Source organism: Chiloscyllium plagiosum, chromosome 4 (genome assembly GCF_004010195.1).
Source record: "Chiloscyllium plagiosum isolate BGI_BamShark_2017 chromosome 4, ASM401019v2, whole genome shotgun sequence".
NCBI lineage: Eukaryota > Metazoa > Chordata > Chondrichthyes > Orectolobiformes > Hemiscylliidae > Chiloscyllium > Chiloscyllium plagiosum.
Window position 1 is genome coordinate 1,755,567 of NC_057713.1, and position 15,887 is coordinate 1,771,453.

At 42.8% G+C, this 15,887-nt stretch overlaps 1 protein-coding gene across 2 annotated transcripts in view; it reads left to right on the forward strand.

Annotated features, from left to right (window-relative positions):
• Nucleotides 1-15,887, forward strand: part of abcb8 (ATP-binding cassette, sub-family B (MDR/TAP), member 8) — a 62,661-nt gene that overhangs the window by 17,419 nt on the left and 29,355 nt on the right. The window contains exons 3-7 of one of the 2 annotated variants that reach the window (XM_043687563.1): nucleotides 247-402; nucleotides 2,778-2,872; nucleotides 5,318-5,423; nucleotides 5,777-5,938; nucleotides 11,787-11,872. In XM_043687563.1, coding sequence (XP_043543498.1) covers nucleotides 247-402; nucleotides 2,778-2,872; nucleotides 5,318-5,423; nucleotides 5,777-5,938; nucleotides 11,787-11,872 — 605 coding nt within the window. Of the gene's footprint in view, nucleotides 1-246; nucleotides 403-2,777; nucleotides 2,873-2,961; nucleotides 3,104-5,317; nucleotides 5,424-5,776; nucleotides 5,939-11,786; nucleotides 11,873-15,887 lie in introns of those variants that run through there. The other variant, XM_043687564.1, reaches the window with a different exon arrangement.

Below are 15,887 nucleotides of genomic sequence, written 5' to 3' on the forward strand. Positions count from 1 at the left end.
AAGTGGACTGTTTTGTCCTGGATGGTATTGAGCTTGAGTACATAAGTACTTAAAAAGGAAAATTTTAGGGATAGGCGATAGGGAACAAAAAGAAGGAATGAAATTAATTGGCTAGCACCATGGATTGATTTGCCTCATTCAGTGCTGTATGATACAGTGATAGGACTGTGTAAAATACTCATTCCTCTTTGCCCCACTATAACCCAAATCTCTCGCTGATACTTTCATTTCTTCACTATGTTCCAGTTTGCCTGTGGTGCAGCTCTGCTTAATACTCAGATCCCGCTGTTGCTGGGAGATCTAATGAATGGTCTTGTCCAATGCCTGCAGACGAACCCAGCCTGTTACCTCAAGGCTATGAAGATGCCGGCTATAAAATTAATGATTGCCTACACTCTTCAGGTAAGATTCAGCAAGATGCCACTGGGTTTATACTTTGAGTTTACAACTCCTGGTGAATACATTTGATAAGGTACAGGGTAAATTCAGACTGTTGAAGTACTGGCACTAGGAGTGATTAATAGGGTTTATTAGAGTCCTACAGCAGAAGGAGGCCCGTTGATACTGCTGTGACCCATCCACCCTAATCCCTCTTACCCGCACTTGGTCCAGAGTCTTGAATGTCATGATCTTTCAAGTGCTTTGTGAGACATTCCACCTCTACTCCAAACCAGGCAGTGCATTCCAAATTTCCACCACCCACTGGTTGAAAAAGGTTTTCCTCCAATCTCCTCTAAACTTCCTGCCTTGACTTTAAAATTTTGCCCTGTCATTATTGACGCTTCAACCAAGGGCAACAGCTGCTTTCTGTCCAACCGTTATTCCCCATATAGTCATAAAAGTTTACAGTATGGAAGAAGGCCACTCCAGAGCCCTCCAAATTCATCACTTCCAAATATATATTCCTTTTCTTGAGATCAGCTGTAAAAGTGGTTTCCCCAATTCCCCTCCATACTGAAGCCCTTCTTGCGTGCCTTTTCTATCTCCTGATTTATTCTCATCCCCACATCCTGACTACTGCTGGAAACAACTCCTACTGTACACGATGTCCATCAGAGTCTTTTTTTCCTTTGCAGTTCCTCATCTTTACCCACACAGATTCTACGCCTTCTGATTCTAAATCACTTTTTTCAATTAATTTAATTTCATTTCTTACTAATGAGGCAATTGTGTCCCTTGGTAAATCTGCCTGTCTTTTCGATAGGACATGTATCCTTAGATATTTAGTTTCCTGCATTGATGCCCACAACATTGTACCTGCCAATTTCAATCTGTGCTACATGTTCATTTACCTTGCTTCATATACAGCATGCTTTTAAGCACTGCACCCCCAGGACTGTGTTGACTGCCCTCATTCTTATGGTTGTCATCTTATCTGCTCTTCCTGAAGTTAGATTCTTGATCTTTTCCATCCTCTCTGTCCTATTACTTGTTCTGGAAACTATGATAACCTCTGCTGAGCTCTAAGCTCCACCCACCCACCACCAGTTTACCCTTTTCCATAATTTCCCTTGTGACTGATGCCCATATAAAGCCCTAATCACAGCCCTAGTTATGCAATTATATTAGATTAGATTCCCTACAGCGTGGAAACAGGCCCTTCGGCCCAACAAGTCCACACAGACCCATTTCCTTCTGACTAATGTATCTAAAACTATGGGCAATTTAGCACAGCCAATTCACCTGACCTGCACATCTTTGGACTGTGGGAGGAAACCAGAGCACCCAGAGGAAACCCATGCAGACACGGTGAGAATGTGCACACTCCACACAGACAGTTACCCGAGGCTGGAAATGAACCTGGGACCCTGGTGTTGTGAGACAGCAGTGCTAACCACTGAGGTTTTGGTCCCAGCATGATTCAGCTGGAGGCCATTCCATTGGAACAGCTTCCACCTCCTTCCTCAGTACTGATGTTAATGTCCCATGAATTCAAACCTGTTCTTCCACCCCAATGTCTTGCGTATTCCTCTTTAATTCTATTGACCCTGTGCCAGTTTGCTCGTGGCTCAGGTAATAATCCGACGATTATTACCTTCTTGGTTCTAACTTTTAAATTTAGCCCCTCGCTGCTAATATTTCCTCAGCAAAACCTCTTTCCTCTTCCTACCTGTGTCATTGATACCTATGTGGATCCTTCACCCACCGATGCCCATCACCTCACATTTATTTGGATTAAATTCCATCTGTCACCGATCTACCCATCTATTCAACCCATTTATATCTTTGGGCAACCTAAGACCTTCTTCCTCCCTCTTCATTATCCTGCCAATAATCGTATAATCCTCAAATGTACTTATCAAACCCTCCAAATTCTTCTCCATATAGATTAAATATATGACAAACAATAGGGGACCCAGCTTTGATCACAGTGCTACATCACTGGAAGTAGCCTTACTCAATATCTAAATGTCCTGGGAGTGTTTGATGGGGACAGTATTGTGGGAACTTTACTTACAGTAAAGCTGCCCTTACTCTTTAAACTGAGTCTAACCGTGTGCTGTACTTGTCCTAAGGAAGTTTGATGCAGACAGTGTTGACGGAGCTTTCCCTTCAGTTTAAACAAGCAGAGGGAGCTTCACTTTTTGTTTGTAAGAGTAGAGTGGGTATTACTCTGAATCTGAGATTGTGTGCCACTGACACGTCATTTTCAAAGTGCATGTTACTTCAATTTCTCAAAATTCTGCCTTCATTGTATTTTGAAATATCATACTCAATGTGTTTGTGTGTTTTGCTCTGGTTCTGGACTTAATGCTATATGTGCCTTGTGCTTTTAGGGAATCCTGACTTGCTGTTACATCACTCTCCTGTCCAGAATTGGGGAGCGAGTTGCTGCCAACTTGAGGAAGGAATTGTTTTCAACTCTGCTCAGGTCTGATCTTTGTTGAGGCACTGAAGAGATCGCTGTTGTTGTTTGAAATTAAGATAAAATTGTAACACGCTCTCTACAAATCCACTTAGGTGGCCAACTGCCAGTGGCCATGCCTGCTGTTGCCTGGTCTCCCTGTGGACCAAGATTTAAACTCAGAGATGTGGGCCATAGAAATGTAACAGAGTTACACAGGATGAAATAAATAGCAGGGATTATGGAAAGATTTAATCCGTGAGTACTTTTGCTAATTTTCAGACTTCCCAACATCTGAGCCAAGAAAGTAGAGTGCTTTTCACAGTGATAACAATTATTTTTCTTTACCTGGATGAATGAATTATTGATTGTGAGTTAATGGAATTAGGAAGGTAAATGAAAGGTTGGCCTCTTTTTACAAGGAGATTCCAGCATGAGGTTAAGGAGAGTCTTGTACAATTGTACACAGCTTTGGTGATGCCACATCTTTAACGTTGTGTGTGGTTTTTGTATTCATTTTTATGGAAGGATATATGTGCACTGTCGGCAGTATAGTGAAGGTTGACTAGATTGGCCCCTGCGATGAGAAAGTTGTCCTATGAGAGACTGAGTAAATTGGATTGATATTCTCTGGAGTTTGAAGGAATGAAAGGTAACCTCAATGGGACAGATAAGATTCCAAACAGGCACGATAGATAAGACAAAATTTTCTTTTCTCCTTTGCTTGGGAAACCTGAAACACAAAACAGTCACTGGATAAGAGTTCGAGCATTTAGGACTGAGATGAGGAGAAATGTTTGAACTTTTGAAATTCTGTGTGTGTTTCTTTTTGAGTCTTTGGAATTCTTTAATCCAGTGAGTGTATTTAAGGCTAGGATTGACAGATTTTTGGTCTCTCAGCAAGTTAAAGCCTGTGGAATGGGCAGGAAGGTGGAGATGAAGTGGAAAATCAGCCATGACCTGTTTGAAAGGCAGAACAGATTCTCGAAGGGCTGAATGGCCTACTCCTGCTCCTAATTTTGATATACTTATGTATTGCAAGGTGAAGTATATTCAGAGGGCTGGAAGGCTTCCTTCCATTCCCATTTTTAGTGTCTAAATACCTTTTATTAACTATACACAGTAAAGAATCCTATCAGCTTAATTTGTACTGTTCAACTAAGGAGAGATGCATAAGATATAATTTAAACTGCTACCATTGATTTTGCAAAGCCAAGTTATGTTCAACAGATTTAATGGAACTTTTTCAATTAAGTGATTGGATAGGGAAATGAATTGACTGCAAATGCAAAAGTTAGGTGGCTCAGTGGTTAGCACTGCTGCCTCGCAGCTCCAGAGCACGGGTTCAATTCCACCCTCGGGCGACTGTCTGCGTGGAGTTTGCACATTCTCCCCGTGTCTGCGCGGGTTTCCTCTGGGTGCCCCAGTTTCCTCCCACAGTCTAAAGATGTGCAGGTTAGGTGAATTGGCCATCCTAAAGTGCCCATTGTTGGGCCGAAGGGCCTGTTTCCGCACTGTAGGGAATCTAATCTCGAACTGGTGAGAAATCCTAACCCTGAAGAATTGTTGAAAAATGTGATGCTGGAAAAGCACAGCAGGCCAGGCAACATCCGAGGAGCAGGAGAATCAACGTTCCGGGCATAAACCCAAAGAAGGGCTTATGCCCGAAACGTCGATTCTCCTGCTCCTCAGATGCTGCCTGGTCTGCTGTGTTTTTCCAGCATCACATTTTTCAACTCTGGTCTCCAGCATCTGCAGTCCTGATGAATTGTTGTTGGGTGAAGGTACCAAGAGTATGGAAGAAATTTGGGTCAATGGGGTTGAGCTACACATCAGCCATGATCTAATTGAAAGGCAGATCAGACCTGAGGGGCTGAGTGGCAGCATTTTTTACCTCCTGTTCCTGCGTGAGCATTTTCATAAGCTGGTTAGAGTGTCTGTTCATTTTTAAAACTCAAGCTCATTTAATTCTTCTTTGATGGCTGAGGCCAGCATTTGTTGCACATCTCTAATTGCCCTGAAGAAGTAGGCAGGGTGCCACATATTCTCAAAGGAAATATAGATGCAGGAGCAGAAATTTCTTTGACAGTCAAGTGAAGTTGAGGTGTTGCTTGCACTGGAGGAGGGATCAGAAGTGAAATCCCCCTCTCTTCCCAGAGTGGGAAATCCTTGTGGGATTTGACAAGCTGGGAAATGGAGTTCGACTCCCTCGGAATGCTGAGTTTCCAACCCTTGGGATGCGAAATACCCCTGCCTGTGGGGTGGGGAGTGGAGTACCCTGCTCCTTCGTGGTTGATTTGCCCTGCTCATGGGGGAGCGGCCGACCCCACCCACAGGGGACTGGTACCTCATCACCCACCAACAAGGTCTATGCTGAACGTCATTTCTGTGAGTGTCTGTGGATTTATGAATTAATTTATTGGAAGAATTGCTTCAGTTCAAGGGCCTTTTCCTTTCCTGTTGTGATCACAGGCAGGACATTGCATTCTTTGATGCCACTCGAACAGGCCAGATGGTGAGCCGCTTAACTAACGACATTCAGGAGTTTAAATCCTCCTTCAAACTGGTAATCTCTCAGGTGAGGCTGCAGGAATCTTCTATAAAAGTTGCCAATAAGTAATGTTGCTTTTTTTTTTAAACCCCTATTTTATCACTTCATTACTACAGAGGGAGCACCGCACTGTTGGAGTTTCAGCGCTGAGGGGGCACCGCACTGTCGGAGGGTCAGTGCTGAGGCAGTTTACTCTATCCATAGGACTAATACTGTACAGTCTTGGAAGTGTTTGCTGGGAACAGTGTAGAAGGAGCTTTCTGTATCTAACCCTGTGCTGTTTCTGTCCTGACGGTGTTTGATTGGGACCGTGAATCAAAGCATTTGAACATTCTTACTTCGTGCTTTAACTGCCTGGCTTTTTCTGATTTGAACTCTAGGGTTTGAAGAGTGTCACTCAGACAATTGGCTGTTTGGTTTCTCTCTACTTGGTGTCGCCAAAGCTAACGAGTCTAATGTGTCTGGTGATGCCATTTCTCGTTGGAACTGGAGCGTATATAGGCTCGTACCTTCGGAAACTTTCCCAAAAGGCACAGGAACAGGTAAACTAGAGAGAGTGAATGTTTGTATGATTATTTGCAAAGTATTCAGCAAGTACAAAGTGAAGGGGACTGGGAGTAGGTTAATCAAATTCAAAGATGCAGCTGAGGGACTAGGGAATCAGTCAGATTGAATGGGAGGATGGAACTTGCTACAAATCAGTACCTGGGTTTAATGAAGTACAGGAGAGACCATTGGATATTCCTTTTGATTCCTTCTCAAGATGTACATATTGATGGCTAGACCAATATTTATTACTCACCTATGTTTTCTCTGAAGAATGTGGTGATGAGCCCATTGAGGGTCGTATTACTTGTCTTTGTTAAAATGAATTTCCTCCATGGGAATACCATCCCGTATTGTGTGGCATTATCACCTTTATAAAGGGAACAGACCTCGAACCAGTAACTCAAGTTTGGGCATCCATGAGGCACTGTGGGCGATCAACAGCAGCAGAATTTTACTCCAGCACAGTCTGTAACCTCATGGCCCAGTTTATCTCCCCCACTCGACCATTACCAACAAGTTAGGGTATCAACCTGCTGCAAGAGGGCATGCCAGGAGCAGCACCAGGCATACCAAGAAATGTGGTGTCAACCCGGTGAAGCTACCAAACAGGACTACTTGCATGCCAAGCAGCATGAGCAGCAAGTGATGGACAGAGCTAAGCAATCCCACAACCAACAGATCAGAATTAAGCCCAGCAATCTTGCCACATCCAGTTGTGAATGGTGATGGGCAATTAAACAACTCAATGGAGGAGGTGGTTCCACAAATATCCTCATCCTCCATAATGGAACCCAGCACATTAGTGCAAAAGATAAGGCTGAAACATTCACAACAACCTTCAGCCAGAAGCAGTAGATGTTCCATCTCAGCCTCCTCCAGAGGTCCCCAGCATTACACATACTAATGAAATCAAAAATAGCTGAAGGCACTGCAAAGGCTATGGGCCCTGACAAGCTCCTCCAGTACAGTTACAAGACTGGCATCTATCCTACCAATGTCCTGTCTACAAAAAAGCAGGACAAATCAAACCCAGTCAGTTACTGCTCCATCAGCCTACTCTCGATCGCGATGAAAGGGGTTGTTGACAGTGCTATCAAGCAATTGTTGCAAACAAATTTTCTGTTCACTCATGCTTAATTTGCATTCTGCCAGGGCCACTTGGCTTCTGACCTCATTACAACCTTGGTTCAGACATGGACAAAGGAGCTGAATTCTAGAGGTAAGGAGAGAGTGACTGTCCTTGACATCAAGGCTGCATTTGACTGAGTGTGGCATCAAGGAACCCAAACAAAACTGGAGTTCTTTCTAGCACAAAAGAAGATAGTCGCAGTTATTGGAGATTGGTAATCTCAGCTCCAGGACATCTCTGCAGGAGTTCCTCAGGATATTTATTTCTAATCGCCCTGTTCAGAGATGTTATTAATTACTTTTGGAGCAGGGGGGACTTGAACCCAGAGAGAGAAACACAACCACTGCTGTAACAAGAGCCCTTAGTTCCACAGGAGGATGTTCTGGACCCAACAATCTTCAGCTACTTCTCTGGCTTTCCTTCATAAGGGGAGGAGATGGCTTAGTGGTTTTATTGCCGAACTGTTAATCCAAAGGCATCAAGGAACCCAAACAAAACTGGAGTTCTTTCTAGCACAAAAGAAGATAGTCGCAGTTATTGGAGATTGGTAATCTCAGCTCCAGGACATCTCTGCAGGAGTTCCTCAGGATATTTATTTCTAATCGCCCTGTTCAGAGATGTTATTAATTACTTTTGGAGCAGGGGGGACTTGAACCCAGAGATAGAAACACAACCACTGCTGTAACAAGAGCCCTTAGTACCACAGGAGGGTGTTCTGGACCCAACAATCTTCAGCTACTTCTCTGGCTTTCCTTCATAAGAGGAGGAGATGGCTTAGTGGTTTTATTGCCGAACTGTTAATCCAAAGACCCAGATAATATTCGAGGGACCCAGGTTTGAATCCTGCCATGGCAGATGGTGGAATTTGAAAAGTCTGGAGTTAAGAATGTAATGATGACCATGAATCCTGGAAACTGTTGGAAAAATGTTCACTAATTAGATTACATTACAATGTGGAAACAGGCCCTTCGGCCCAACAAGTCCACACTGACCCGCCAAAGCACAACCCACCCATACCCCTACATTTACCCCTTACCTAACACTACCGGCAATTTAGCATGGCCAATTCACCTGACCTACACATCTTTGGACTATGGGAGGAAACCGGAGCACCCGGAGGAAACCCACGCAGACACGGGGAGAACGTGCAAACTCCACACAGTCAGTCGCCTGAGTCGGGAATTGAACCCGGGTCTCTGGCGCTGTGAGGCAGCAGTGCTAACCACTGTGCCACCGTGCCGCCCACCCACTGTGCCACCCACATTCCTTCCCTAATGTCCTTTAGGGAAGGAAACTGCCATCCTTACCTGGTCTGGTCACAGCAATGTGGTTGACTGTTAATTGCTGCACGCGATGGGCAATAAATGCTTGTCTAGCCAGCAATATTCAATCACAGGTTGAGGACAAAAAAAGGTCAGTAGCCAAAAGGTACCATCCTGCCTGTAGTTACTCCTGGCTCTTAATCCCAAGAACTCAGCTTCTGGCACTTGGCAAAAGGCACTCCCTCCCCAAGACTCACTGACTTTCCTCACTGCTGACTGATCTTCCAACTACAGGATGTTTCTCTCCCTCGCTTTCTGCTCCCAGGTTCCCTAGTCAACCTTCTGGCTGTAAACCCCATGGGAGAATCAGGTTGTGATTGAAGGACTGTCTCCTCACCATTTTGTGGAGGAAGTGTGGGTGATTTTTCTCTGAATGGTCACCATGAACTAGAGACTTTCTTGGGGTAAATCTGTTCCAACAAAGATTCATATTGGGCCTCCCCACACAGATGCTACTGGAGCTATGAGTTTTTCTAGCACTTGCTATTTTTAATTTCTAAAAAGCTAAAACTGTGTAAATTTTCTAATCAGACTAAAAATTCCCACATGCGTATCGGAATATGCTGGAATCATCGTTCTGGCTTGTAATCATGTTTCCGGAGCTTGTACCTTGAAAAATTTGCTTGAGTAATTACCATTCCTGTTTGACTTTTTTTATTCCAAGCTCATGAAATGTAACAAATTTAATTCCCAAGAAGGACCTTGTACTCTTTAGCCCGAATAAAGAGAAGTCTGCGAGCTTTACACCATGCAATAGACCAAAGCTTGACTTTTCATTGTATTAAACTGAGACAGGCAACTTCTTATTTCAATGCACCTAAAAGTACATTAAAACTTTCATCCATTTATTACTATTAGAAACATACTCACAGTTCCAATCTCCACAACACTCATTGAATTTAACAATACTTTTGCTTTGGATAAAAATTTTAAAACTTTCATAGAAACCTCTTACAGCCATAAGGAGGAAATTGACAGACTTCACCTTTTTTTTAAATGCCCCTGAGTGTCGGAGCTTGTTATCCCTTTCCAGAGGAATCCTCCTAGAAGTTCCGTTAATGTCAAACAAAGCAAAGGCTTTCCAACAACTGAAACAGACACTTCATCATGACGTTCTTAGACCAATTTTGCTACAACTTTATACAGAGACACACACATGAACCACGTAACATTAACTAACATAAACATATAGGATTCTGGATTAGTGATGCTGGAAGAGCACAGCAGTTCAGTCAGCATCCAAGGAGCTTCGAAATCGACGTTTCAGGCAAAAGTCCTTCATCAGGACCAGAGCACAGAAGGTTATCAAAACGCTTCTGGGCACTGGCATGCAGACACAAAGAACAGTTGCTTAAATTACACAGAAAAACACCCACAAACAAGTCTGTTCCTTTTTTTGCCATTTCAGCACAGTGGTGTTGAATACAGTGGTGCTTCTAACTGAATCCTGACTTATCATTCTCAAACTCCTATGCAGGTTTCACATATTTCTTACAAGCTGCTCTGTGGACAGCTGCCACATGTGGACATCATCCTCTGGATAATTCACTCTGTTTAAGAGTCCGGAGATACTCATCCCTATTTTCCTCCAGCTCCTGGCTTCTCAGGAGAAATCTGTGGAGGTGAGAGCTCCTTTGCAGAGTCTCTCTTGTGTCACACCCCACTGAGGGTAGTGCACCAGAAATCAGGAACAACTATGCCCAGAGTGGTTACAAGTGTGAAAACATTTACTTACATACCTCAAGTCCACAATTTACTTGATTTACAAACTCAGGTTAAAAGAAAGCATTCAAGTTTCTGTACTTAACAAGAAATTAACTATGTATTATTAAAAAATTGTCTTTAACCAATGGCAATCAGGAAATAAGAATTGCTGACTTATAACACTCTATACCTAAAACTCTATCGCTCTTAAATTACCCCCTTCCTGAACAGACAGACAAGAGGTTGGGTATATGAAGGGTTGAGAGGGAAATGGACCAAATGCTGGTAACTGGGACTAACTTAATTTAGGATATCCGGTCAGCATGGGCAAGTTGGACTGAAGGGTCAGTTTCTGTGCTGTACACCTCTATAACTCTATGACATGGATATTAAGGGTGGAAAAAGATAGATAAGGGAAACGCGGTTCAATAGGCCTAGCCTGGAGCACAAGATTTGAGTTTCTTTGTTTTTCTTTAAATTCCTTTTAAGTTCTTTGCTGTCGATAAAGACGTTTTATACGCTTACGCTCTCTTCATTCATTGGTTGAGAATTAGTGTTTTCACTGTCTTTAAAGGCATTTTACTCCTGCTATGGGGATTTAGATAAAAATGAGTGGAAGGCAATTGGCTGTTACTGGTAGAGATGGTGACTTTTTTTTGATATTTTCTGTTTGCAGACTAGGTAGGTCTTTGCTACACATTTCCATAAAAGCCATAGTCAACAGGTCAGGAACCAATCAAAATGTTCTCAAGCCGTTCTCCCATAGTTCAGAATACATCAGCTCTGTGAGGTCTCCTTTTTGTTCTCACTGTTCCAAGGGAAAGCAATGTTGGAACAGCTCAGTGTTCAGTGAACATTGTATTTAAAACTGAGCCTTCTCTTCATGATGTTCCTTTAGGTTTAAGACCTTCCTTTTTAAGACCTCAGCCCAAAAATAATGGAAATAAAAAGATGTGGTCTTTACATGAAAGCAAAATACTGCAGATGATGGATATTTGAAATAAGAACAAAATGTCTGGGAACCCCAGGTCTGAAACAATCTTTGGAAAGTGAAACATTGGATGCCGAATGTTAACTTGTTCCCTCTCCGCAGCTGCAGCCTTAAGAGCTCAGGCTGTTTACATAGCTTGGATGGTGTCATCATATTTTTATGGTCATGTTGTCGATGCATTAAACATAATATAACTCCATCATATAGATCCAGCATAAAATTGACCAGTTTAAATGCAGAGTAAACTTGCTTCACACTGTTGGTAATGTTTTCAGTCTTAGAAAGTGTATTCTTCTTGCAGCAGAGTTGCATTTTGCCATTTCCAATATGAACCTTGCGCTCTGTTAACCTGTTTAAGGAGTGGTTGATATGATCTAATTCATCAAGTTGCTAAAATTGTTAATTTATGTATTTAACATTAATAAGAAATGAGTGGTGGCTGTTAATTGGCCGAGCATGTTTACATGGAGAGCATCTGTAACAATGGGGGTGGAAGGAACTGAATCATTGATAAACTGTGGGCATTTTATCTTAGCTTGGATCCAAATTGACAGTGTAGTGTTAATTGAACACTGTTGGTGGCACAAATAGAGCTTGATGATTTCTTCATGTTTCAAACTGTAGGTCATTGAATGGAGTGGGTTTCTGACTTTACTGAATGTCATTTGAGGACTGTTTTAACAAATTATTTCCAGATTGCCAAGGCAACATGTCTTGCAGATGAAGCACTGGGAAACATACGGACAGTGAAAGCATTTGCAATGGAAGATCTGGAAATTAAGTAAGTAGCAGAAGTACAGTTGCAACAGAATCCAGACAGGATCACGGAATTATTAGTGAGGAAGAAGGTCATCATAGAATTATAGAGTGCAGAAGAAGTCCTTCTGCTCATTAAATCTGCACCGACACGTGAAAAATACCTGACCTTTAACCTAATCCCATTTAGTAGCATTTGGCCCATAGCCTTGAACGCTACGACATAGCAAGTACATATCCAAAGAAATTTTTTTAGATGATGTGAGGCATCTACCACCTCCCAGGCAGTATATTTCGGACTGTCAACACCCTCTGGGTTAATAATGTTCTTCCTCACATTCTCCAATCTCTCTCCCACTTCCCCCCGCCAAACCTTCTGCGACTCATGTCCTTTCGCAACTGACTGTTTACCTAAGCAGAATAGCTGCTCTTTATCCATGTCCCTCAATCTTGTACACCTCAATCAAATCACCCTGAGCCTAACTAACCTTCCCTCATAACTTACATTTTCCATCCCAGGTAGCATCATAACTTCCCTGCTCTTGTAATCTCTGCCTCGATTGATAAAGGCAAGTTTCCCATGTGCCTTTTTCACCATCCTGCTAACATGCCCTTTCACCTTTAGAGATCGATGGACAAACACACCAAGGTCCCTTTGTTCCACAGAACTTCCTCGTATCATGTCATTCATTAAATACTTTCTTGTCAAATTACTCCTTCCAACATGTATCATCTCACACTTTTCAGGATTGAATTACATCTGACAGTTATCTGCCCATTTCACAATCCTCTTTCAAATCTTCTTGTAGCCCAAGACATTCAACTTAACTGTTAACCACTCGTCCAATCTTTGTGTGATCTGCAAACTAACTAATCGGCATCACCCCCACCCACAGTCATCAATGCCAATTATATAAAATGATGACTAATAGGGGACCCAGCACGGACCCCTGTGTACCCTACTGGACACTGACTTCCAGTCATTAAAGCAGCCTTCTGTCATCACTCTGTCTCCTACAATTGAGAGAATGTTGAATCCACTCTATCAAATAACCCTGTATCCCATGTGTCTTCCTGATAAGTCCTATGTGGAACTTTGTCAAAGGCTATGCTGAAGTCCATATAAACTTTATCAACTGCACTACCCTCTTTTACGTGCCTGATCACCACCTTAAAAAAAACCAATCAATTTGTTAGGCATGACCTTTCTCTGACAGGTCTGATCAAGCCTTGCCTATCCAAGTGGAGATAGGTACTCTCCTTCAGAATTTTTTCCAGCTTAATAATAATGTTCCTATAACAGGGTGACAGAACTGGACACAGTATTTCAGAAGAGGCCTCACTAATGTCCTGTACAAACTCAACATGATGTCACAATTCCTTTGTATCAAAGATCTGAGCAAGGAGAATAAGCATGCTAAACGCCTTAACCACCCTGTCTACATGTGATGCAAATTTCAATGAACTATGTTTCCCTACCACAGACGTGAGACTCACTGGTCTGTTCTCTGGCTCAAGATTGTAGAACAAATACACCTAAGGGTTCAGGAAGTTTATTAGTTTAAGTTTATGTCACATGTAGACAGGGTTTAAAATCCCCACAAAGGAGAACCAGCCCATCTGGCCCATTCTGCAAACAGGGCTGGTTTGATGATTCCCTCGCTTTCCAGCCTCCTGATTTTTGCCTCAACTTGTGTCCGTAAGGCAAATACCACTGGGTGGTCCTTGCAGAATCATGGAATTGCTTTTTGGTGAACATGCAAGGTGGCCTTGGCTCCTTTTAGTAATCCCTAGAACTTCTGGGTATTTAATGAGGACTTCAATCAGGCAGCCATTTTCTGGTTGAAAAGTGTCAAATTAATTTAGGTGAATCTTTCTCAGCCAATTTCACCCCATCAAGCTTGGGCTGAAGCCTTTTACTACAGTCAATGGTAACTGAACTAACTGTTTCCCATAAGACACCGGAAATGAAGTTGCACCCTTAGTCTGTAATGGTTCCCTGGTATAGGTTCTCAGTCTAGATGAGGTCTTTTGCAAAATTAAGGATTGGTGTCCACAGCGAATTTTGTTAAAGATTGGCTCTGTAATCTCTGAAACAGCCATACTGGTATCAACTCCATGAGAACTGGGTAACCATTTAATCAGAGGTTTAATTTGATTGGATATTGCTAAACAATCAGAACCAATGTAACTATTCCAAATCGGATGTAGGTGGCCTTTCCATGCACTCTCCTGGATATTGGCTTATGATTTCCATTACTCCATTCAGGTCTAGTTGGACTCCCTGCTGTCTCGAGTTCACATAGCAGTAACTACGATGGCTTGCCGACCAAGATCCTGAAGAAACCTTTAACCTTTAGCCGAGGCTTGGCTTTGTTTTGGAGTTTTGCTGTGGGCTGAGAGAAAGTTGGACACGGTTCTGGGGTGTGGGTAAAGGGGTTGGACGGGTTTCTGGGAGTGTGTGGGGCGCAGTGTTGGTTCAGGATATGTCCTGAGTGAGGCTGTGTAATTGCCTTCACTCAAGTGGTGTTCCCCAAGCTCAGTCAGACTGGTGAGGGGGTCCACATCTATTGGAATACCCTGAAACTCATATAGTCCACTTGCTGCAATTTCCATTGATAAATCCAGTTGTAATGTCTGTTTGATGTCCATTTGGACTTCAGCTTTTGCATGGTTATATCATTAATCCCACATATCAACTAGTCTCTCAGCTCGTTAAGAGTTAAGCCAAAGTCACACGCCTCTGCCAATAGACTTAACCCAGTTAAAAATCCCGATACAGATTCCCCGGTTCTCGAATTGTCAAGTAAAAACAATAGCATCTCCAAATCAGGGGTCATAATATTCGTTAACTAAATCTTGAAAGGTTTTAGTATCTGGTGCCTCAGGGAAAGTTAGTCTCCTAATGACCAAAAAAAAATCACCTCCACAAGCTGTCAGAAGAATTCATCATTGCTTTTCATCTGTCCCAATATCATTTGCCCAGAAAATATATTGTATTCTTTCAACATACTGGACCCCGTCTTCAACAACAGTCTTCCCAAATAACAGCATGATGCCAGAAATGCTTAGCCCAATTCAAAGACAACTGTTGCAAGCAAGTTTCTTCAGGAACATGTCCCACCACTCCACAGAGGCCAGTAACCCACCACCAAATCGCCTTTTGTTCAGACATGGAAAATCCTTGATATTGGTCCAGCTCTCTGAGTGAACAGGATGTCTGACACTCCTGTTTATATCTGTCAGCCAGGGCTCCCTGGGGCTGTAACTCTGATCAAAGCAGGGAACTCAAATTCTATGAGGTCTAGCTGGCTGACCTCATTACAATCAATACATTCCCCTCACTACAGAATCCCCTATTACTATTACCCTTCCTCTTTTTGTTCCCTGCTGTACAGACAGGCTGCTTGTGGTCCAAGAAGCTTGGCTTTGTGTATACTTGCTGTCAGAACCAATGCTTTCCTCTGTCTTCAATATGGAAAACCACTTTGTGAGTGGAACCCCAGGGGATTTCTGAACTGCCTGCCTGTTTCTGTTGGACTGCCTGGTGATTATCCATTCCCTTCCTTCTTCAGGTGCCTTTATCCACAGTGTGATCACTTCTCTAAATGTGCTGTCCACAATGCTCTCAGACACGTGGGTACTTTACAGTGTCCCCAGCCACTGTTCCAGCTCTGGAACCTGAGCTTGCAGGAGCTGCAGCTGGACACACTTCCTATGCAAGCCTGGCTTTGGGCACTGGAAATGTGGTCAGCCTTCGACATGGAGCAAGAGGAGCAAACCATGGCTTGGAGCTCTAACTGAACTCTTTCAAGTTTCAACATTTTAGAAGACTTTTTTTTAAGAAAGCTAAACAAATAAGTCCCTACCATTGCTTAAACAAAGACTTACAAAATAATAACTGGAAATGTCCACCATGACTTGTTCACCAATCAGCTGCACTTGATGGTCCTACTCATTTTCTGAACTGTTGCATCTGGTCTATTCTTGCTCCCACTGGACCTGTGAGGATAATAAGGGAAATAAAACACAGCAATACC